We start from the raw sequence: 24,762 nt of genomic DNA on the forward strand, positions 1-24,762 counted from the left end.
AACCCTCAGTGCTTTCTGGTGCAAATATGGTAGGCCTTGTGTCCTACATTACTAAGGGCAGTCCATTATTATTATTATTATTATTATTATTATTATTATTATTATTATTATTATTATTATTATTTCAATACCATCCTTCATCCAAGAAACACAGGGCAGTTTACAATATAAAAAGACAAAAATACATACCATAGTATATCTGAATGGCAGTCTGGTCTGAGCCCAGTTAAAAGATAAAGAACCATAACGAGGGAAAGCTGTAGCCTTTAAGTTGCTCTTTGACTTTTAGCACCTGGAAAGCAGACTGAACAGGTAACCTGCTCACATCTTCCCCACTATGGTGAAATGCATTTCTATTTACATTTTAGTAATTATCTAAATCTATACAAATAAATTAGCACATGTAAAATTTATACTAATCTGCATCATCTTTCGTTCTCTCTTTTTTCTTTTTGTTATAGCCACCCTAAAATATAGAGCTCCTGTGTAAAGGGTGGCTCTGACTGAGATCAAGTTCTGCAAGTGCAAGTGCAGGGGCTTCTCATTCTTCTAGAACAGACTGTACCCTGTATAGCAGAACGTATAGTATATAAAAGTGGATGGGAAATGTATGTGTGTGGAGGGGGGGTCATGTTCCAAAAAGGCACTGGAGGGGGAAAAGCAAGTAACAGAAACTATTAGTGCTCCAACAGCTGTGTTTCAGGAAGGTATTGGGATCCCCGCTGGTTACATCTGGCCGACAACATGTGACCCCATTGTTAAAGCATTTGTACTGGCTGCTAATCTACTACCAAGTCAGGTTCCTGGTCCTTGTATTAATTTACAAAGGTCCAGACAACTTCAGTCCAGAGTACTGCAAGGGCTGCCTGAAACCTTATATTCCAGCTCAATCACTGAAATAATCTGCTGGAGTGTTATTGGCCGTTTTCTGAGTTTGCAAGGCTCATTTAGCAAGGAAGCAAGCCTTTAGGGTCATCAGCCCAGTATTGTGAAATACTCTACCACCTGAGATTCAGAAGGCATCTTCTATTTCAACTTTCAAATGGCTGCTGAAAACTTTTCTATCCCATCAGGCCTATGCAGGCAATGAATAATACATATTTCTTATAAACAAGTTTCTGGCCTCATGCTGTGGGACCACCAACTCTCAAACATGAAAACCAGACCACAAACACAGAGCAGAGCAAAATACCCACAGACTCAATCAGGTTATCCGAGGTGCATGCTGCAAGGGGAAAGCAAATACTATTACTGAGAATTCATATTGAAGGTTAGTATTCTAATGTTATTTATTTATTTCATTTACTTAAAAACGATTTACTTCATCCCAGTAATGATAGGCTACAACCATGTATGCTGCTGCTGCTGCTGCTGCTAATACTAGCAATTTATCTCCTGGTTATTATATATCAGAACATAGTTATCTTTCTAGAGGAAATATTTTGATGCTGAGTTCTAGGAGACAAATGAGGAGAACTTTTGCAGACTTCTTTCCTACCTAATTACGCTCTCAGGGGAGCATGTTGTCCCAGCTTTTATTTATGGCACTGGTATACTAATGGATCTCAGATATTTGAACATAGCAAGGGCACCTTATTTCATGTTTTTGTCAACATCTAATTGGCTGCCTTATTTTAAAAGGCATCATGATGAAAGCAGAATGTACATTGCCTGTGTTCTTCTGTCTGTCTTCTGCGTAATGAGTAGTGCATTGGCCTTTCATCAGCATGAAAGTCTACTGCCATTTCAGAATGCACTTTTTCCATTCTGAGGAGATATTCTACATTTAGGGTCGGGCTTTTTTCATGGGTATTAAGCATATTGACAATGCTTCCACCTTGATTCTCTCACATGATACGGTCAGTTATTGTTGTTGTTGTTTAGTCATTTAGTCGTGTCCGACTCTTCGTGACCCCATGGACCATAGCACGCCAGGCACTCCTGTCTTGCACTGCCTCCCGCAGTTTGGTCAAACTCATGTTCGTAGCTTCGAGAACACTGTCCAACCATCTTGTCCTCTGTCGTCCCCTTCTCCTAGTGCCCTCAATCTTTCCCAACATCAGGGTCTTTTCCAAGGATTATTCTCTTCTCATGAGGTGGCCAAAGTATTGGAGCCTCAGCTTCACAATCTGTCCTTCCAGGGAGCGCTCAGGGCTGATTTCCTTAAGAATGGATAGGTTTGATCTTCTTGCAGTCCATGGGACTCTCAAGAGTCTCCTCCAGCACCATAATTCAAAAGCATCAATTCTTCGGCGATCAGCCGTCTTTATGGTCCAGCTCTCACTTCCATACATCACTACTGGGAAAACCATAGCTTTAACTATACAGACCTTTGTCGGCAAGGTGATGTCTCTGCTTTTTAAGATGCTGTCTAGGTTTGTCATTGCTTTTCTCCCAAGAAGCAGGCGTCTTTTAATTTCGTGACTGCTGTCACCATCTGCAGTGATCAAGGAGCCCAAGAAAGTAAAATCTCTCACTGCCTCCATTTCTTCCCCTTCTATTTGCCAGGAGGTGATGGGACCAGTGGCCATGATCTTGGTTTTTTTGATGTTGAGCTTCAGACCATATTTTGTGCTCTCCTCTTTCACCTTCATTAAAAGGTTCTTTAATTCCTCCTCGCTTTCTGCCATCAAGGTTGTGTCATCTGCATATCTGAGGTTGTTGATATTTCTTCCGGCAATCTTAATTCCAGCTTGGGATTCATCTAGTCCAGCCTTTCGCATGATGAATTCTGCATATAAGTTAAATAAGCAGGGAGACAATATACAACCTTGTTGTACTCCTTTCCCAATTTTGAACCAATCAGTTGTTCCATATCCAGTTCTAACTGTAGCTTCTTGTCCCACATAGAGATTTCTCAGGAGACAGATGAGGTGATCAGGCACTCCCATTTCTTTAAGAACTTGCCATAGTTTGCTGTGGTCGACACAGTCAAAGGCTTTTGCATAGTCAATGAAGCAGAAGTAGACGTTTTTCTGGAACTCTCTAGCTTTCTCCATAATCCAGCGCATGTTTGCTATTTGGTCTCTGGTTCCTCTGCCCTTTCGAAATCCAGCTTGCACTTCTGAGAGTTCTCGGTCCACATACTGCCTAAGCCTGCCTTGTAGAATTTTAAGCATAACCTTGCTAGCGTGTGAAATGAGCGCAATTGTGCGGTAGTTGGAGCATTCTTTGGCACTGCCCTTCTTTGGAATTGGGATGGAATTGGAATTGGGTCAGTTATATTTGTGCCTTTACAGGATCTAGGCTTAACTGCTACAAACAAAAGTCTTTGATGGACCTGCTTTATTGAGAGAACAATTCAAGCAAAACTGAATTTTAGTGGCTTAATTCCAGGCCAGTCGATACTGAATATGGAAAAGTCATGGCGGCACAATGCCTCACAACCAACTATAGTAGTCTGACATTTACTTCAGAAAGCTGGTCAACACTTTTACAGTCAACAAAGACCACCTTTTGGATATTCTGACAACTCAAGTTCCAAGAATGAGACAGCTGTAGCCATATCACATATACCTGGTTCTTATGTCTCAAGTTAGCCAACCAGGTTTAAGTTCATTTAATTCCGGGGGGGGGGATACAGCTCTATCTAAGGTTATTGCTAGGCATTTAAAGGACTCAGGGCACAGGATACAAATTTGCATACAGTAGGGACCCAGGTGGCACTGTGGGTTAAACCACTGAGCCTAGGGCTTGCTGATCAGAAGGTCAGTGGTTCGAATCCCTGTGACGGGGTGAGCTCCCGTTGCTCGGTCCCAGCTCCTGCCAACCTAGCAGTTTGCAAGCACGTCAAAATGCAAGTAGATAAATAGGAATCGCTACAGCGGGAAGGTAAATGGCGTTTCCGTGTGCTGCTCTGGTTTGCCAGAAGCGGCTTTGTCATGCTGGCCACATGACCTGGAAGCTATACATCGGCTCCCTCGGCCAATAATGCGAGATGAGCACGCAACCCCAGAGTCGGTCACGACTGGACCTAATGGTCAGGGGTCCCTTTACCCTTTACCTTTTAAGCCTGCAATTTACGCAAGGGTTATATTCTGGGGATTACACCTAAAGCCAACACTGCATATAGTCAAAACACAATGGGTTCAATGGCAGGTGGGATTGCCAAAGTCATTTTCCCCAGAATCCCAGCCCTTTTCTAGCCCTTAATTATTATTATTTTAAATTTGCCATGCATATATAGTTCTATGCACACAAGTTAAATGCGCTTAAGTTGTGGACTTACAGTACATTAATTCATACAGACATTTAGACTGACTTTTAGAGGAGGGAAGGCAACCCTTGTTCTCATTCAGAGGACTCACTCTAAACCATGAAGGAGCAGGATTTTTATGCCCAGTATACTGTATGTAGATTGGGTCCTCCACCCACGATATATTAGCAAAACTGCTGCTTGTGTACATGTTAAAACTAAATCTTACATGATTCCTTTCACACACATATACTTCTCTGCTCTCCCCCCAACCCGGTTAGTGCATGTTCTTACAAGTCCCCTGTTATCACTCAGTACCATCCAAACATGATGGTACTCTCTTGAAACCTCTCTTTCAAATCAGAACCAGTGAAGGCAGTGAAGGTCCTGTGTGAGTGCCTGGAGGCGGTTGGAGGATGGATGGTGGCTAATGGATTGAGGTTGAATCCTGACAAGACAGAAGTACTGTTTGTGGGGGACAGGAGGCGGGCAGGTGTGGAGGATTCCCTGGTTCTGAATGGGGTAACTGTGCCCCTGAAGGACCAGGTGCACAGCCTGGGAGTCATTTTGGACTCACAGCTGTCCATGGAGGCACAGGTCAATTCTGTGTCCAGGGCAGCTATCAGCTCCATCTGGTACGCAGGCTGAGACCCTACCTGCCTGCAGACTGTCTAGCCAGAGTGGTGCATGCTCTAGTTATCTCCCGCTTGGACTGCTGCAATGCGCTCTACGTGGGGCTACCTTTGAAGGTGACTCGGAAACTACAACTAATCCAGAATGCGGCAGCTAGACTGGTGACTGGGAGTGGCCGCCGAGACCACATAACACCAGTCTTGAAAGATCTACATTGGCTCCCAGTATGTTTCCGAGTGCAATTCAAAGTGTTGGTGCTGACCTTTAAAGCCCTAAATGGCCTCGGTCCAGTATACCTGAAGGAGCGTCTCCACCTCCATCATTCTGCCCGGACACTGAGGTCCAGTACCGAGGGCCTTCTGGCGGTTCCCTCGTTGCGAGAAGCCAAGTTGCAGGGAACTAGGCAGAGGGCCTTCTTGGTGGTGGTGCCTGCCCTGTGGAACGCCCTCCCAACAGATGTCAAAGAGGAAAACAACTACCAGACTTTTAGAAGACATCTGAAGGCAACCCTGTTTAGGGAGGCTTTTAATGTTTAATAGATTACTGTGTTTTATTTTCTGTTGGAAGCCGCCCAGAGCGGCTTCCAATAAATAATAATAATAATAATAATAATAATAATAATTATTATTATTATTATTATTATTATTATTATTATTATTATTATTATTATTTATGATATCCAGCAACCATAAAATCAACAAAAGCTCCCTTCAGGCATTCTACTCATAAAGGCAACATGTGAATGTAGAGAGCTCTGTCCCATCACCATCTTGTTCCCTGCACAATTTAGAACCTTAAAAGATCAGAGTTCTGAATCATCCAAGGGTCTCCATCAGTAGGCCTGGGTGATGTACTGATACATTGTGCAAAAATGGTTTTAGGTCCAGATCATGATAACAGTTTCAAAATTCCTGATCTCACAATATATCAGCCCTGGCTACTTATCTGCATAAAGGCTTGATGATTTGAGGCTGCTTTACTGAAGAGCTTCCAGTCCTAGGCACTGCCTCAGGCAGTGTCTTTATTTAGCTTACTCACAGGACCAGGCTTGGGAATTATTAGCACCTTTCACTAACTTCAGTCCAACTGTTATTGACTTGGAGTAAAGGGTAAGTTTGCTATATTTAACTTAAGATTATGCTCCTGCCTCTCATTGTGGGTGGCGTGAAATTCCATAACACTAATAAACTATCTGGATAGGACAGAAGCCACTCTATTAACTCTATTAACAAGACTCAAAATGGAGATCTTTTGGGGAAAGAGGGTTCCCCCCCACCCCGAGATTCCTGGTTCAACATGTCAAAATTACTGGGGTCCATGAGCAGTGTCTGTGTCACCTAGCAACCAATGTTTCTACCAAGACCATTTGAAAAAAGAACCAGGCTTCTTTGCCGTAAGAGGAAGTATTCTTTTCACAGGGCTTTGCAGGTTATTTCAGGCTGGCATGCTGGGAAAGTGGTGCCTCTATTTAGAAACCCAATTACAGGTAACACTGTCAGATAACTGCTCTATTAGCAAATCTTTGTGAGAGACCCTGTCCCTCCACTACAGGAGCACATGATAATAGCTCCTTCAGAAGCCTCTCCGCTCAACTCCAACCAACATTGTTGTTAGAAATGCAATTTTTATGTGGACAAAAAGAAGGCAGGGTTACATAAGAGCCCTGCTGGATCAGATGCAGTGCCCATCTGCTCCAGCATCCCCATTAAAATTTGGATTTCCCCTTTCTGAACCTTTTCCAGCTGCTTTTTAAGGAGCAGCAACAAGAACTGTTGCCTTTAATAGCACTGTAGTCACCGTTCCCAGTTGGTTCAACAATAAATCCATCTTGTTCCAAGTCCTGGACATCACTTAAGCTTAAGTCCAGCTTTGCTGCCCTTCTAGCTGATTCTGTGACAGTTGGAAAGTCATGCTCCAAGTTTGCTTTCTGGGAAGGAAGCTTGGAACACAAGCACATTTGTCAAAAGAACTTTTATTATAAATGAGGGAAGGAACTTATCTTTTCTCTAGCATACAATACAAGACTGTATCCTTTCCTACCGTATACTATAAACTAACACCACTGGTGGGTTTTTAAATAATATTATCATGAGACATCCAGAAATTAGAAAACAATGTAGCTAGATAAGAACATTAATCATTCTCAAAATGTAATAATGATTGTCCTTGAATCTTCCTGCCACACTTGCCATCCTCTCCTGTCACGCCAGTGTGGTGCTCTACAACCTTTGAGAACTACTGAGTATGGGCTTACCTTTTGCTTATACAATAGGCTCCCTTGGTACCGTAAGTTACCTTAATTTATAGCCCTGTCTAGCTTTCCTCAGCTGCTACTTCAATTAGATCAGGTAGTGGTCCTTTGAAAAACACAAGGAAGTGTGGCTCAACTACTGGTCTGAGTCTGTACTCAATTCCACTGAGCAGAACTCTGAATGGAGGATTTAGGTCAGTTTAGCCCCCTAGCAATGGGAATGTTTGTCAGGGGAGTGGACAATGGCTGGATTAAACGGGGATTAAAGGAAGACTGTGGGTAGATGAAATGTAAATTGGGAGTTTAAAAATATTCTAGATTTTAACTAATTTTGAAACAGAACCAAAATCAGAGTTTTTAACTTGGGCTGAGACCTATCCTTACTCTTTGGTTGATAAATTTAACCAAAGCTTACATGAGCTTGAAATGAGGTGTGGTTTTTTTTCAAGTTTAAGTTTACCCTCCACTTTTAAGTCATAATTCATACTCTAGTTGTGAACTGTTTTTTTAAAGTGATATGAAAGCTGTTTTTCAAGTTGAACTAATTTTTAATTAATGCTTAAATGTCTAACTTGGATTGAGGCCTACCCTTACATTTTGCCCTTTATTATATAAATTTCTGGTTGCTGTTTACTGCAGCTTCTCAAGTCTGTCCTGCACTGGAATTTAGCTCCTAGCTCACAATGCCTCTGCTGTACCCTATTTTAGCAGATGAAATAAGTAAGTAAGTAAGTAAGTAAATCGAATGAATGAACAAACACACTTACCTCCTTGAATGACTTGCTTGTTAATTTAATGCTCTGTCACTGGGGCTCGGATGCTTCATCAGCTGGGGCTCCTTTCTTGCTCACAGAAATTTTAGTTTACTCCTTGGAATAGAGATAATTATCCATTTTTCAACATAAAATGACCTATAGACATATGAGCTAATTAATCTGGCATTTGCAATATCAACTTCATTATTTTTTCATAGTAGTTTTGCACACACTGAGCTAAAGAACTGTTGCAAAGGAAGCTTGGGAACTCTGTTGTAGCCTGCCGGCTTCTCTCTGCAAGATAAGGTCATAAGTTGTTTGCAATTGTCCCATTCTGTGAGTTCCAATTAAGAGTTAATTACAAACTTGAGGAGCCCTGTGGCATTTAAAAATGAGGCTTCATGAAGATCTTGCAGCCCATAGTATGAGCTGATACGGTACAGGTCAATATTCATGCAGCACAATTCTATGTATCTTTACTTGGAAGCAATCCCACTCTCCTCAGTGGTGCATATGCTCAGATCTGTGTGCAGCGGGTTACAATCTAAGTTAGCCACGAGAGAGGACCTTGTTTTGTTGAGCCACATGGGGAAAAAAGGATGAGGTCTAAACTGACAGCTTTAATTAGAGACCCGTGTGTCAACAGAAGAGAAAAGGAATAAAACTGGAAAAATAAAGAAATAATAAAAATGAGAAAAAAATGAGTAGGATGACTTGGTCATCAAGGCAACAACAATTGAGGCCAGCTATAAGCACGTGCTGCTCACACATTTCTGAATTCTTATGAAATAGTTTCCCTAAGCAGTATGACGTTCCCGGGACAGAATTCCAGGCTTCATCTCCTTTTAAAGTAAATATCACTTACAGACACACCGTTAAGACCATATTCATGGAAGACAATCTTACTTGGCTATGAGTGATCACCAAAGAAGAAGAAAGTAAATACCACTGGAGACCTATGGTGTTTTGTAATATTTGATTTTACTTACAAGTTGAGCATTGTATGAGATAGACAGCATAGAACTCCTGAAAACAGCAATTACACTGCCTTGCATCAGATCTCCAGAGGCAGTCTAGCATTCTGAGATGCTTTTAAACTTCCAGAGTGCAAAACTCACTTTCACCCCCAAGCTATAATTTCTGTCTCACTATCCCAAAACCCTTTTCTGTTGTTCTGTTAAAACTCAGATATCTTGTTTCTATAATCCATTGGAGGTGGGGGATGAGATGTGTCACTACTCCTAATCTCAAATGGATTTCCTTTTCAAACACTCAAGGAAGACCTACCTATTTCCTAACCATCTTGGGCTATTCGCCTGTAAATTTCCCTAACGAAAGATGAGGCTGCAGTGTTTGACTACAGCTTCATTAACAAAACCCTACAAAACGACTTCAAAAATTTGGATGTTTTGTACATCCCACAATGTTGGATTCCTGGATGATACCTATGAGCCACAGTTTGACTATCAATTACTCAGTTTCGGAGGTGCTACAAAATGCACAGTTCTCATTACAAAACCCTACAAAACAACTACAAAACTTTGGCACCAGTTTGAATCAGACAATGTTGGATTTCCGAGTGTTAACTATGAACTACAAACACTTTGATGTATCAAATACTCAGTTGGGGGGGGAGGGCTACAAAACTACTTCAAAACTTTGGCACCGGTTTGGGGGGATCCAAAATTTCAGGATTTGTAGTTAATGAATTGGCCACTGCCAATTAAGAAACTTTTAAGCAGTCATTCACAGGGTTGGCTTAAGACTTTTTGTTGCCTGAGGCAAAGGACACTATTTTAGCACATACACACAACACACACATTCCATGTATAGAAGCTGCCTAAACTGGCGGTTTAATCTTATTTCAACCCTGGCAATGGGACAGTGTTCCCCAGTACACTTGAGGGCAGCAAACTAGTTAATGGGGTGATGCAGAGGCACCATCTTCTGAAAATGAATTTCTTTGGGGGGGTGACATCACACGTGCAACATCATGAAGAGCCAGGGAGCATAGTCGAACACACAACACCCTCCTCCTGCCGTGCAGTGGCTTCAACTTGAACAAAATCGGGATCCGGGTGTTCCCAGGCAGCCTCCCCTCTATTCAGTTTGGTCATGCCAATGTAATGCTAGTAGGCTACTTTATTATCTGCTTCCAGACCCCTCTTTGTCATATAAATGAAACATTCAAAAGACAGATTTAGGAAGCAATCTACATTCCCCTTAAATGTGTTTGTACTCCTAGTCCTGACCCATTTCATACTGCGTGCCTTCTAGATATATACCCTGCTGCTTTTCATAACTGTGTTACTTAAAGTCATAGATATTTCAATTGTGTTTCATTTCAACAAAACATTGGTGATTAATTGGAAGAAGAAACACCTTCAGGAGATGAAAGTCTCACTCGGAGTACAGCTGTGAGATGTAATAAAGACACTGGCAGTGGGGACAGAAGCTGTTTTTCTAACAGTTGTCATGGAAACACAGAGCAAGTAGGGCATCTGCTATGCTGTCATCATACTCTGGAAAACCTTGTGAGCCTGATGACATAAAATCAATACAGTGAAAGCTGTTTGGGGACAGTCAGTTTTTGGTGCTCCATCAGGAACATGGAGGTTAAATAGGGCCTTGGTGCTCATATACCTCTGATGCTGGTTATTAATGATCTGATTATTATTTATTTAACTTCTTAGTTGCTTGTTATCTAAAAAAGCTTCCAAATGACTAACATTTAAAAACATAGACATAAATTAAAGATAGAGAAACATTAACACTTCTTCATATAACAAAGCCCCCCCAAAATCACCCTCCTCAGAACAGCTATAGGAAGACCACAATCTTCATGCTTTACTTGTAAACTTCAAAAAGCATCTAGTTGATTACAGCTTATTACAGTTGTTGATGTTGCGCTTTTTTTATCTCTCAAAGACATAATGCAATACTGGGTGCAAATATGTACAATCAGTTTGACTTTCAGAGTTTCCAGAGGAATACCTTTTGCAGCAAAAAATGGCTCCAGTTGTTGTGAACTACAACTCATTTAATCAAACACATGAAATGTTATCCTGATGTAGTTATCCTAGTTGCATGTTCATATAAATGTGTTTTTTTGGGGGGGGGGGGAGGGAGAGACAGAAGTGGTATAATGTGAGGTCAAAGGAAAACAAAACGCAGAAAAGTACAGTCAGGAATAATTACATGCTGAAGACAGTTCTTGATGACTTGAACATCCCAGCATTAATAAGACAATTAACACATGCTAAAAATACTTTGATTTTGATTTCTTTACCTGTTTCTTGGATGTATATCTAGCGACCTCTTCAGGTCAACTTCCCAAAAGCAAACTATAGCAGAACCAAATTTGACAATCTGACAAGTGGTGCTCATTTTCCCCTTCAGCCTGAGAAAAAGCAGTTAAAAAGAAGAGCAGCATAAATAAGATTGCATTATTAACATTTATAGCTGCTCAAGAGTGCAAACTGTTTTCTGTCCTTAAAAGGTAAAGGGACCCCTGACCGTTAAGTCCAGTCGCAGACGACATTGGGGTTGCGGTGCTCATCTCACTTTACTGGCCGAGGGAGCCTGTGTTTGTACGCAGACAGCTTCCGGGTCATGTGGCCAGCATGACAAAGCCACTTCTGGTGAACCAGAGCAGGGCACGGAAATGCCGTTTACCTTCCCGCTGGAGCAGTACCTATTTATCTACTTGCACTTTGACGTGCTTTTGAACTGCTAGGTTGGCAGGAGCTGGGACCAAGCAACAGGAGCTCACGCTGTCGCAGGGATTCAAACTGCCGACCTTCTGATCGGCAAGCCCTAGGCTCTGTGGTTTAGACCACAGCGCCACCCGTGTCCTTAACCATTCCCAATTCTAAGCATGTTAACTCTAAAGTAAGTCCCACTGACTTCAGTTGGACTCACTTCCAGATTGGTTTAGTACTGCAGACTGGCAGGTAGGTTATATCCCAATTTACGGGCAGCAAACCAAGGCTGTGATTAACTATAACCAGGGTCGTACATTGATGAATTCATGGCTGAGCAGGAGGCTTCTGCAGCTAACATTTGGATCACTTAAGATCCTTTTGCAAAGGATTCCAAAATATCAAGGGGAAAAGCTTTGGCTTCCGATCTTTAGGGTCAATGTGACATACCGGTAACTTATGAAGAAGAAGCAAGCAGCAGTAGATAGAAACAGTATATTGTGCAGTAAAGAATGAAATTGCTGTTCTAGTCTCTGCTGAAAACATAGCTTCACTTCCACTTGGAAATTCAGCATGGGTTTGGTTTTTTTGCCAAAGGCAAGGAAACTCTAATATTAGACTATATACATGAATCATGTACACAAGTTGATAACAGCAACAAAATAATTTTAAACTATACACTGCAATGCTAACTTCTGGACACCATTAAAAATGAGACTTTTGCTTACTAACAAGTCAAGAAGTTAGCTACATAGCAATTGAAAATTTCCTTATTGTAAACTCATTTCTATACAACTAATATACTCAGATTGAGTCTATTCTAAATGGGAGTCTTAGACTTTTATACAGTGAGCCTGCCCTACAAAGGTGATAGACCTCAATTCCCCAAGTTTAATTACGGTAGTGTCCAAACCAGTCACAAACATGTGGAAGTGAAATAGGTTATAGCATTTAAAAAATGTATCTCTGCACGATACTGGACAGATCTAGTATAAGCCTATATAAGGACCCCTGTGCTAGGGTGGGGGTCAGTCTTAAGGAAGATACATATTTACAAGATATAAAGAGTTGTCCCATTTGTTCAGGCAATCCATATGGACAACACAGCTGCAATTACATTGGTTTGGAAATGGAGTGGAGGAGTGGAAATGGAGTGGGTTCTATCACCTGTCTTACTAAGACAATCCCCCATCACAATGAGGGACACAACACCTGACCAAAATGAAATCAGCATGGAAATCCCTCACAAACTTTGTGCTTTCCCACTCTTATTGGTGAATCACAGTCTCCAGTGAGGTAAGCCATTATCAGACCATCACAACCATTCATGACCCTGAGGTAAAAGGTTTGTGGCAAGAACTGTAGCAAACTGCCTAGCTGCTCTCTAATTGAACTGAGGGTTAGCAAATTAATAAATTCCGTCAAATGATGTGAAACTACGTGCAAAAAAGATGTATTTTCTGTAGCAGTTTTTCATGTGTGGCTAATTTGTTTTCACACACGTTATAAATAAAGTTTGCCTCCCTACTAAAATAAAACACTGTTTCCACTGGATTTAACTACAGCCAAGAATATCCACATGAAAGCAGGGCTGTTTTTAATTATATTTTCTGCAGAGATGTCACTTGCTTTTGAGATGGCAAATACCTAAGAAAAAAAAAACTTGTTCTTTTTCAGTTCTTTGGCATGAATATTTAGACAAAGGCAATGTTCTTCCCAGTAAAGACCTAAAGCGGGCAGGTGGCTGAACAGATCGGGAGAGTGGGTTGGTGAAACTGGCATCAAAGTACTAATTTGCAGTTGCAGGAAATGGCTATAATGAGATTGATTAAAAATCAGGGGGTGTGCAACCTTCCCTCTGTCTCCTTTAATCTGGGCACATATTTATTAGCAGGTAATGAATCATACTCAGAGAAATCTACAGGCTATAATATACTTATACTTATCACATACTGCTTAGTGATTATTTGACAAGCACAAAGATTTAAAGGCACTTTAAGCTCAAGAGCGGTCTGAGAGAACCAGAGAAAGCAAGGCAAATAATCTTTTGTTCCAGTACTGAAAACTAGCTACCGTATTAAATGACACAGATTGCATTATGCTAGAAATTCAAAGAGAGATAAAGATGTTGCTGTGCCAAGTTGTGGTATACAGCCTTATGCTCAATGACACTTACTCTGAGTAGACATGTTTAGGATTGTGCTGGAAGGCAATGCTACAAGTATGCATCATGCACACATGAGGTAAATACACTCCCCTGAGTAAGAACACAAACAGAAATTAATCTGATACTATGAAGCTCTGCTGATGTGAACAGCTGGTTTTTTTGGGGGGAAACACACAGAAAAAAAATTAACTTTGCTGTACTTTAAGGCAGTAATGAACACACTGTAAGATAGTGGGGGCAGGGTTTTGTGCCATATCTATGCTTTAGGGTCTCAGAGGCAGCACAACCAGTTGCACTGCGCACTGAACAGGGCACAATGTATCGCAACTAATGGTTGGGATGCCAAATTTTGGGTTCACACAGGGTACCACTTGAAAAACCAAAGCCTGTCCCTGAGGGTGTACCAGGGTGGACAGATAGATTCAAAAGAAAGCCATAGGAGATGAGGATTTCCCTCAAAATTAGTAATTTAAAAAGGGCTGCAACAGTCTAGTGCTGTATAGTTGAGCAGCTTTGGAAAGTCCCCTAGCTACTGTAAGCGTTCACAAAATTGCAGTCACAATCAAGTTGGAGTGTAATATGCCATGTTTCTTTATAAGCTTTTACCATGAACGCATTTCATGTTAAAAAACGCTTTAGCTCGCCAACGTCCACCCGGCAAACAGCTGTTGAAGAAACAAAAGCCAAACCAGAAAAGGTCAATGCAGCAATATTAATTCAGGTCTCCACCTCTGGGGCCTCGATTCTGACAGAAGTGGCAAATTGGATTGGGGGAGCGCGGCGGGAGGAAACTACGCCCCAAAACTAAGATTTCGGAAACAGAAATAATAAAAGCATTTCGCATGAACACTCTCATCTTAAAACACTTCCCCCTGCCAAGGCAAATCCTCTTGGTTTTCAACTAAGCACATTTAAGGGCTGGAGTCTCAATTTTGACGTCCAGTTTCACAGAGGAGTAGCGCTGCTCTTTTAGGAAACCCCACGGAGGCCTGGTGGCGTCGGGGGCTGAGGGGAGCCGCCTCCGTTTGTACTAGAGAAAAGCAAGCGGCGGAGCTGGAGTGAGAGAAGAAGAGGACCGCACCGGTTCTCTCCCCTCGCGTGATTTCGCCGTAAGGCCGCGAGACCGCCCTTCGAGCACTGGTAGGTGGGAGGAGGGCCCTTTCCCAAAAAGGAATGGCCCGCGGCGTCACGTGACGACGCGCGGACGGGCCCGAGCCTCCGTCGAAGGCGGAAGTCGGGATGGTTCCGGAGCTGGGAGTTCGCGCTCGCGCCCCGCCTCGCCGGCGATAAGGGGAGGGTCTCTGGGTTGGCTGGGCGCGGGAGTCGGGCATGGCGGTCCCGGGAGGAGCGCGGGCGGCGCTGTGCGCGCTCTTGGCTCTGGCCGCGCTCGCCGGGCACGTAGCCGGCGAAAAGGTATGCGACGCGCGCGCGCTACCCCTCCCCGTCCGTTTCCGTGGCGCTCCCGCTCCCTCTCCCTCCACTGAGTCCACCGGCTTCCTTTCTAGTCCCCGGGATATCTGCATCTAGGAGGGAGCGGCAGCGGAAGCCCCAATTTCCGGAGGGTTATGTACCAAAAAAAGCTTATGTTCAAAATGCCAGAGCTTGTCAAATCCATACATTTAGGGAATAAGGCGCCTCCGCTTCCCCACCACCACCACTCTCAACGCCGGGGCTGTCAATCTCACCTACGTCGCTGTCTCTTGCTTTCTCGTTATCGACGACTTTAAACTTCTGAAAATACATATTTATACTGTACAGCACCCTTAAAATATCCCTTAAGCAGAACGCAGGTAGGAGCTCTCCTTAAAAGAAAAGTGGTAGGGCAAGGCAGGAGAATTGCAAAGCACAGCAGAAAGAATCGGTTTTCGGACAGGGAGGTTTTTGCAATGTCATATGTGTTTATCCTATTTACCCCACCCCAAGTGTTTGTCGTTTCCTCATTTCAGATGTTGTGAAGTGCAAAGGGGGGCATTTTGCTTAAGCTTATAATTACAAACATGTTTAACTTCGAAATACATTCCGCTTAACTGAAAAGTATTTGATGTTGACTTGGGCTTGCTGAGAGTTTCAGTGGCCACCTTTAGCTTTAGCATGATATTTGTGGCCAACAGCAGTTACTATGGATTTTTATGATGCTTCTAATTCTGACTGCTGTCTTGCATTCCTATCCTTTGTTCATGTTGTCATCTTGTGTATTTAGACATCTGTAGATGTCATCTTTTCTTCTTCTTCTTTGGCAATCACCTATAGCCTAGTAAAATTGTCTTCCATGACACACAGTCTTAGCAGTGTGTCTGTAAGTGAATGTGGAGGCCAATTCTGGATCCACACGTCCTTCCACAGTGGGGACATATGTAGGTTTCTGGGTGGGAGTTGATCACGGTGAGGATTTGATGTGCCTTACTCTTAGCTGGTTTCTCCCTTTCCTCCTGAGTTCATGTTTCTTCAAAGTCCATGACGCCTTTGGTAAAGGCTATTCTCCAATTGGAGCACTTGGCAGACTGCATTTTTAAAGATTTGCCTTGAGAGCGTCTTTAAACCTCTTTTGTTGTCGACCAGTATTTCGCTTTCCATTCTTAAGTTGGGAATAGAGTACAGTAGTTGCTTTGGAAGATGATAGGCATCTGAACCACATGACAATGTAGGAGTTGCTTTTAAAGATCAAGCACAACTGGTTGTGTTTGGGTGTTTCATGATGAGTTGTGGTGTATAAACTGGTTAACTGGTGTAAAAGATTGCCTGCCTAGATGGCTTTGAGGAACAGTGGGAAATGGAATATATTTTGTGTTGGGGTGGGGGATTTCAGAATCCCTGGATTTATTGCTGGAATTTAAAAGTGGAAAATGTGTGTAACAAGATTTACCTTGTTTCTCAAAGCTGCTGAAATGCTTCAAGGTACACAGCCTGAGGTGTGTTGATTTTGCATTAAAACACTACCAAAGGAGGTAATCCATCTAGCTCCCATTTTTACAGTTCTAAGCAAATTAATTAACTTGCTCAAGCATGGTTCAATTTATAGATCCAAACATCTGTGATGTTTTCTTTCTATTACTGTATTCATTTTTTAGGAGGTAGGTTGAAGCCTTTGAAGACATACATAAATTCCAATGGGGTAAAAATCATAAATACTCTGTAAAACGATAGGCATTATTGTCATTATACATCATTTATACAGTACTCTTAAGTATTATTTTTTAAACATGTTTCTCCTGTTGATTGTTTTATATTTTGTTCTTGATGGCAAATCCCATATTTCTAAGCTTGTGTATATTTTTCAGAATTCTGAAGATGTCCGATGTAAATGCATCTGTCCTCCTTACAAAGACCACGCTGGCCACATTTTCAGTAAAAATGTTTCACAGAAAGACTGGTAAGTATATGGCACTTTTGTTCTTGTACTCTTAACTAAAATGTTTGCACTTTATTTAATTGCCATTTCAAAGGTACTGTTGTTGATACAGAATTTTGTAATGTGGAAATTAATCCTTATGCTGAGCCTAAAGGTGCAGTAAAGGCAAAAGATAAGGAGCTGTTGAATTTGAGGCTATTTAGTAAACATAGGTAATAAACTATAGTTTCTTTTTTATGATGGAACTGAAATACAACAGCATTTATGAAAGAAAAGCCTTTAGTTCAAAAATGGTTTATTTTTAAGCACTTGAATTTAAGGCAATCGGACAAAACTCCAGTTCTAATATTTTGGCATACCATGAATTGGCTGTCAAAAGTAGTCAAGCAAAGGCATGTGGGTTAGCCTAATTTGCATATATGAACTTGAAACAGTGGCTTTCATAGTGTCTTTCAATATACAGTATAGGGCAAGTCTTGGAGGGAAAAACAGTATTTCCTCTCAATGAATGCTAATACCCAGACTGTGGTGCTTTTCTGTTAGCAGGGCCAGCATAGAGGCCCTTAGCATAGAGAGCATACACTGGATCCAGAATAACTCCCACCCAATCATGGCGCAGGCTTACTTGTGTTGGCCACAGCAACAACCACTGCTACCACTCTGATGGTGGCAGCAACACCAAAACCACTCACTGCCTTCCACCATGGTCCAATACATGGTGGAGAGGGAAGATACTTTTGAACAGAAGATGAGCTCTGCTCCCATTCAGTCTGGACTATGGATCTATGAAATCAATACTGGTACATTTCATCGTAACATCCAGACATTACATTTTGGGTAATTTAAAAAATGGTAGGCGGCCACTGCAAATGGGAACTAAGCTTTGCTCTCTTTCAAAAGCAAGCTGCTCCCTGCTGCTGAATAGCATCCTGCAAGGAGATTAGTGAATGGTGACCTGGCCAGGTTAGGCTGTTGATTGCTGGCACTGGTCCTATCTATGAGTGTAGTGACTGGAAGCTTTTCTTCATGACTAGCTACTCCAGTGCATAACATGCCCTTTGGCGATAGCTACTATATTTTCCTTAGATGATATTAAATTGATCCAACTGGATGAAGTTTGGTTTCATTTACAAACTTTAGGAAGTATGGTTTCATCTGTTTCTGGCTTAACCCAGAATGGTGAGATGTCATAGGCATTAGCTTGGAAGGTTTTATGAGGCTAGTAGCATATTTATTTAATGCCTCTGCCATGTACTGAAGAATCTCATTAGGTTGGCCATCATGAATTTGATCATTTGCCCTTGTCATTTGAACGATGCAGGAGTCAATACAAACAGAGTGGAACAATTAATAAATTAGCTGTGATAAGTAAGTGTTGTCCAGAAGGTATATGAAAGCAGCCATATACAAAGGACTTGTAAATTTGGTTTTTCATGCACATGTTCACTTTCATTGAGAAAAGTAACTGCATTCTGGCATATACAGTTAAAACCTCTTCTAATGAAGATAAAGGGATGGTACAGTGCAGTTCCTCACAGTGTAAGCCTCATTCTGTGCTTGAAGCCAGAGAAGAAAGGTTTCCACACCATTACTGTCTTGTTTGTATAGGATTGGGCTTTTAGTAGAGTACAGTGGTACCTCGGGTTAAGTACTTAATTGGTTCCGGACGTCTGTACTTAAGCTGATGCGAACTTTCCCATTGAAAGTAATGGAAAGTGGATTAATCCATTCCAGACAGGTCCGCGGAGTACTTAAATTGAAAGTACTCAACCTGAAGCGTACTTAACCCGAGGTATGTCTGTATAGAGGAAGAACGCATGGTAGTTCCATAAAAAGAGTGTATGGTATTTCACATGGTGAGAGAACTCTTGACAATGTGAAGTGGGAGGGAAAGCAGATGACAATTGTTGCGATCGCGGCTAACTTTCTGTGACCACTTGCCTGTTGAAAATACTCCACTTCTGCACCGCCTTCAGTTTGACAGTTGTTCCTGCCTGCAAAAGAAAGAAAGAAGTTTTTTCTAAGATCTACAAATTGCTTCCTAGGCTATTGCATGCTCTTTTTGAACATCAGAATACCTTTCAGGATGGCTAGAGTAAAGAGATATGTGTGATTTTGGGAGCTGGGTGGCTTGTTGCCAGGGCAAGGATCTCTTCTCTGAACATTTAACAATCACTCCAGCTGGTGTTACCACTTTCATGCACCACAGCTGATATCCACTGAGGGCTCGTGATGGTGATGAAGATCTGGGAGTAGAGCCTAGCAAGTCAGACAGGGGTTTAGAGATTCGGGGCCTTCTCTTAGATACTCGCATGCTGGCATTTGTACTCTAATGTGTTTTCCTCTTCCTAAGTGACTTAAGTTCTGTTGCACCAAATTAAATATTTAAGCAGATCATTATGTGGCTTAAATGTCAATTATTTCTAACTTTCAAAAATATGAATAATAGATTGTGAGTTCTTGGTACATTCAGCATGTGTTCTCAATGGGAAATACGTTTTTTGCAATGTGTAATTTTACCTAAACTTACTCTGAGCACTTTTCCCTTTCCACCCAGTGATTGTCTTCATGTTGTGGAGCCTATGCCAGTTCCGGGACCAGATGTAGAGGCATATTGCTTACGTTGTGAATGCAAATATGAGGAAAGAAGCTCTGAAACTATTAAAGTAAAATATCTCTTGATTAACTTTTTTTTTAGAACTCAAAGTTAGTTAAAGCTCATTTGTTCAGTTAAGACTTTTGCCAAAATCCACATTTTAGATTAGACAAACGTATAAAATAAAAGTTTGTACAGTAGAACCTACATAAATTGCATAAAAATCCTTCCGGAGAAAATACATAATAACATCATGACTCTTGAGTATTATGTGTGTGATGCAGCAGCTACAGTAATGGAAAGTTGGTAGCTAGATTTTGAAGAACATTTCCCCCTGTATAATATTGATTATGTACTTTGCTTAGTGTAATTAAGCCAGCTTTCCTAAACTGTGATTTGGTTTCTTTCTACTAACCATAGTTAAGGGCTTTCTACGGTTTGTCCAGGTTCAGTTGTCACAATAAACTGCAGTTAAAATAGAAGTGGAAACTTGCAAGCTCCTCACAGCAATGCTAGAAAAGCACAGGAGGTACATGTGAGGTCAAAGAGTGTTACGGCTTGTCTTCATAATGCTAAACTATAGTTTAGCATCACTTGTGAATGCAGCGAGTCTCATGCTTCCTAGACCATTTATCGGTCAACAATTCATGATATTTTTCTATCAAGTGACAATGGCTAACCCCCATAGCACATGTTTTGCCAGTCAAGGCATACTTAACAGGCATAGCATTTGGTCTATTGATGTGAGTACCATAAATTATTTAAGTTATTATTGGAAATAAAAATTAAGTGCTAAGAGATAGTCTTGTTTAAATGCTCACATACAGTAAATCTGCCCACCCCTGTTCATTTTTGTGTCCAGTTCTTGAATTGCTTAATATTTTGTTAATATTTTTGCAAGGCTTTGGTAACAGCATCAGAATTGCTTACGGTTATTTGTGCATCCAGTTTAACCTTTCGCTGCTGTGCTGACAGTGGTCTTGTTTATTAGTAAGTAAGTAAAACCTTTATTGGCATCAAACAAACTCCCAGACAAAATAATAACAAATTAAAAATGTCACTGTGGCAAACGCTGTGTTAAGAGAGAGAAGGGAATAATCCGCTATCCGCTTTCACGACAATGGGGCTTCAAATAATTCAGATGACTGCAGAGTATAACGACGGGAAAATAGTAAATTAAGATATTGAGCCACCATCTTGGTGAGGACCTGGTCCTTCCCCAGCAAAAGGAATTGTAAGATTTCCCGCTCTGGTCCAGCCGGTCCAGGAACTGTTGACGAAGGTCGACGTAAAGATTACAATGAAAAACCATATGTAGAAGGCTTTCCACCTGAGCGTCATGACAGAGACAGATCCTCTCATCCTTCGCCCTGCCCGAGAATCTTCCCCACAGGAGGTTCGATGGATTTGCATTGAATCTGGCCAACGAAAATGCCCTTCTTTCTTGTGGGTTCAGTAGGAAGTCAAGATAATTAGGTTTTGTTTATTGATGTACAGTCTGCTTTGATGGATGGCATTCAAAGCAAGTTTGCGGCAAGCTTTACATTGGAGCAGTCCAGGCCCCTCACCTGCTTGTTGATCTCTGCTCTCACAAATTCACTTTGTGCTGCATCCAGAGGTTCTGTTTCAACCCATTTTTGCTTCTGTTTCCTGTTTTTAAAGACTCCGTTGGAATGGGCACCTTTTTAGCCATGATAAGTTTCCCTGAAAAAATGAACCCATATTATCTGAAGAAATTGAGTTTTGATTTTCCTACTCTTTAGTCCTTAGATAGCTTTGGTGCGTTTTCTCTTTGTTTCACTTACTCATGCTAAATGCTTAAGTGGTTTAAAAGTCCATTTGGATACATTGCTGAGAATGGAATGCCTAAATGTTTACAATGCTGTATTAGACAGTTTGTTTCATTTGGCCAGCCAACATTCTCCCTATTAGCGTTTTTTCAGATGGCATAACTGAACTATTGTCTTATGCCATGTAGGTTACAATCATCATATATCTCTCCATCTTGGGTCTCCTCCTGCTGTATATGGTGTATCTTACCTTGATAGAACCTATTCTGAAGAGACGCCTCTTTGGACATTCACAGCTAATACAAAACGATGACGACGTTGGGGTAAGTTATTTGTCTGAATAATATTCAAAATCCATATGTTCAAGGTCCCTAGTTGCAAAATTTCAGGTTGAATTTTGATAGTTCAAAATTCTGTTGTAAAAATACAACAGAAATATTTTTTTAAAAAAAATATAATACTAAAATAGCAAATAGGCAACAACCCTTGCATTGGAAATGGTACTAATCAGCAGACAACAAATGCCATGGAAAACAAGAGTATCTTTGTTGATGGTGAAAGAGGTACAAAGAATACCAGATGGAAGATGGTTTCACTTGCTTGGCTCCAAACTTAAAAGTCCTGCTTTAAGTGGCAGTTCTTCACTGATCTTCCATAGCACAGAGGAATTCTTGTTCAGTTGTCTTCATCCAATTTGCCTGATAGTTTCCCTTTGTTTTTGGACCTCTGAATTATACATATTATGTATAATATGTATATTATACATAATATACATATTATACATATTATATGCATAATATGCGTATTATACATATGACCATGGTCATATGTATAATACGCATACATAATATGCGTATTATACATATGACCATGTCACATGTTATGCACATGGTTATGGGTATGTATAAGATCCTGAAACACTCCTTCCCATGGTCTGTTAGGTATAGGATATTGCAGTACTACAAATTTTAACCAGCTAAAAGGTATTCCTGGGGCTTGTGCAGGTGTTGTTTGAGGCAGCTTGTGCCCAGCTGACCACTGCAGCTTTTTCACCTAAAACATGATGTCTGATTTCCAGTTTGGTGTGTTGCTGTTTAAATCCCCCCCAAAAAACGTCTTGAAGTATTGCTGCTAAAAGTGCCGTATTTTTCCATGTATAACATGCCCCCGTGTATAAGGCGACCTCTATTTTAAGGAAATTGGGAGAGATTGCCCAGAGTTGTTGAGCTTTTGGGGGGGGTATTGCCCAGAGTTGTTGAGCTTGTCTTATACACAGAAAAATACAGTACTAGTAAGTTAACATGGTAAACAGTTCACAATGTGGATATTTAATCCTTAGTATATATCACATACATGCCCTTCTCTAAAGCTAATCCTTTAAAACACAGTTTAGTGCCCAAAATCTAAACAGTAGGTTTAGCATTGAATGTTGATGTTTATGAATGGCATTCATCCAGTGGTATGAGAAATAGGATGGTATGAATGCTTAACATAAATATAGTAGTTCAACTTTGTCACCTAAACAGCTGTATTTTTGCTTTTCTTTTAAGATACTGAATATAAACATGTGTGCTCAGTATTATTTGACATCTTAGAGTGAGTACTCTAAACAACTTCACAACAATAGGTGTTGCTGATTAGTAGTGTGGTTGCTTAGACAGAGTAGCAAGTGTGCTGGTAGTTTAAAATTCAATGCTATCTTACAAACACAGGATCCTTTTACTACTCCTGATAATTTTGCACTGGAAAACAATTTATATTGGGTTTAACCAACATTAGCTGTACTAACGTTGGCTAGATATGCCTAATTTCATTACATTAATTTCAATGAGTAAAACGTGGATACAATCTACTGGTTGTTAGTGGTCTCAGGGAAGTGTTAGTTGATTTTCAAGGCAGTATCCAATGAAGTAGTTCTGTTTGACTTAGTGCAAGGACTTTGGGCTGTGTAACAAAACTTCCCCTTCCTCCCATCTTCCCATGTGGACCTTAAACCTCTTCTGGGGTTTCCCTTCAACTCTCCAGAGCAGATTAGGAGGAAGCATTTTTTTTGGGGGGGGGGAGAGAAGAAATAATTCTATTGGGCAAGTGAAAATTCTCAAGCTCACAGAATCCTCAAACTTTGACCCTAACTTTGCTATTTTTAATGGCTTGGAGCCAAAGAATTGTGTTTGCAAAGTGAATACTGTGCACTTCACCTCATGCACAGCAGAAAAGGGGTTGCCAGCTTCTGCAGCTGCAACTTCTGCATGCTGAGCGATAACAATTTAATAATGAAAACTTATCTCCCTTAATTTCAGGATCACCAACCTTTTGCAAATGCTCATGATGTGCTGGCTCGTTCCCGAAGCCGAGCCAACATGCTGAACAAAGTGGAGTATGCCCAGCAACGTTGGAAACGCCAAGTCCAAGAACAGCGCAAATCTGTGTTTGACCGTCATGTTGTGCTCAGTTAATAAGTAGAGTAATTATCACCAAATCGTGTTGGAAGAAAATTAATGGACTAAAGTAAAGTGCCAGATTGTTTTCCTGGTGTTCCACTTCATCGGAAGACCATTTTTGCTCGTTAGCAGCAAAGGAAGCACAAACACGAGGGGAAGGAATATCTTCAAATATTTAACAAGCCAAAATCTTCATACAATACTAAGTTCCTTTTACTAATAAAGCATAAGCTTATTATTTGTGTGCTAATTTTGACATTGAGAGATGATTCACTATGTTTCTTAAATGCAAGTTTCCCTAATATCTATTTGAAGAAATGAGACGGTGTGCCACATTTCTGCTACAAGTGACTTTACATATTGAACTTTTATATATATGTATATTTGTTATTTTCTAACTGTCTGATGCTGTGTATCAAAAACCTGGGTCTTTCAGTATAGCTGTTGCATCTAAAACTGGCTGGTTGTATGCATTTTATTGGTTGCACCTCTCCAACTATAAGACAGGGAACTCTAGAGACTTGAAGTGTTGTGTAAAGGAAACAATGTAGAGCAGAATAGGAAGTGTTGGACCTCCTCGGTTGCTTGCTAAGTGTCTACATTACAATGTGATATCTAAATTTATTCATCTAAATCTTAATAGTTGGCGGATTATAAGAATCTTTAAAAATTAGCTGGATAACGGAATGCAAATAAATTACTCAGAATCTTCTCTTGTCCTGGGAGTTAGTTATACTGTACAGTACTTTGAAAAAGTATTTTGATTCCATAAAATTTGTCAAGTGAAGCATTTTAAAATGAAATACCATGTGGAATCCATTTGGGTATTTCAGTCATCAGGTCAATGCATTTGAAGGCATTCATAGTTTTAAGACTGGAGTTGG

The 24,762-nt window shown here is 40.9% G+C and overlaps 1 protein-coding gene and 1 long non-coding RNA gene across 3 annotated transcripts in view; one reads left to right on the forward strand and one right to left on the reverse strand.

The window, feature by feature from the left end:
- LOC132592305 (uncharacterized) overlaps positions 1 to 12,905 on the reverse strand; it is a 44,424-nt gene extending 31,519 nt beyond the window's left edge. For both annotated transcript variants that reach the window (XR_009557739.1, XR_009557738.1), the window contains exons 1-2: positions 11,124 to 12,905; positions 7,847 to 7,948 (exon numbers count right to left, since the gene is read on the reverse strand). This is a non-coding gene — a long non-coding RNA (uncharacterized LOC132592305). The remainder of the gene's footprint in view (positions 1 to 7,846; positions 7,949 to 11,123) is intronic.
- A 1,986-nt stretch (positions 12,906 to 14,891) lies between these two features.
- Positions 14,892 to 24,114, forward strand: TMEM9B (TMEM9 domain family member B). The gene is made up of 5 exons (XM_035119536.2): positions 14,892 to 15,115; positions 16,981 to 17,072; positions 19,609 to 19,717; positions 21,626 to 21,760; positions 23,738 to 24,114. Exons 1-5 carry the CDS (start codon positions 15,032 to 15,034, stop codon positions 23,891 to 23,893), a joined length of 576 nt encoding a protein of 191 aa, XP_034975427.1. The 5' UTR covers positions 14,892 to 15,031; the 3' UTR covers positions 23,894 to 24,114.
- Positions 24,115 to 24,762: the final 648 nt, after the last annotated feature.

Source organism: Zootoca vivipara, chromosome 1 (assembly GCF_963506605.1).
Source record: "Zootoca vivipara chromosome 1, rZooViv1.1, whole genome shotgun sequence".
In the NCBI taxonomy this organism is placed as follows: Eukaryota; Metazoa; Chordata; class Lepidosauria; order Squamata; family Lacertidae; genus Zootoca; species Zootoca vivipara.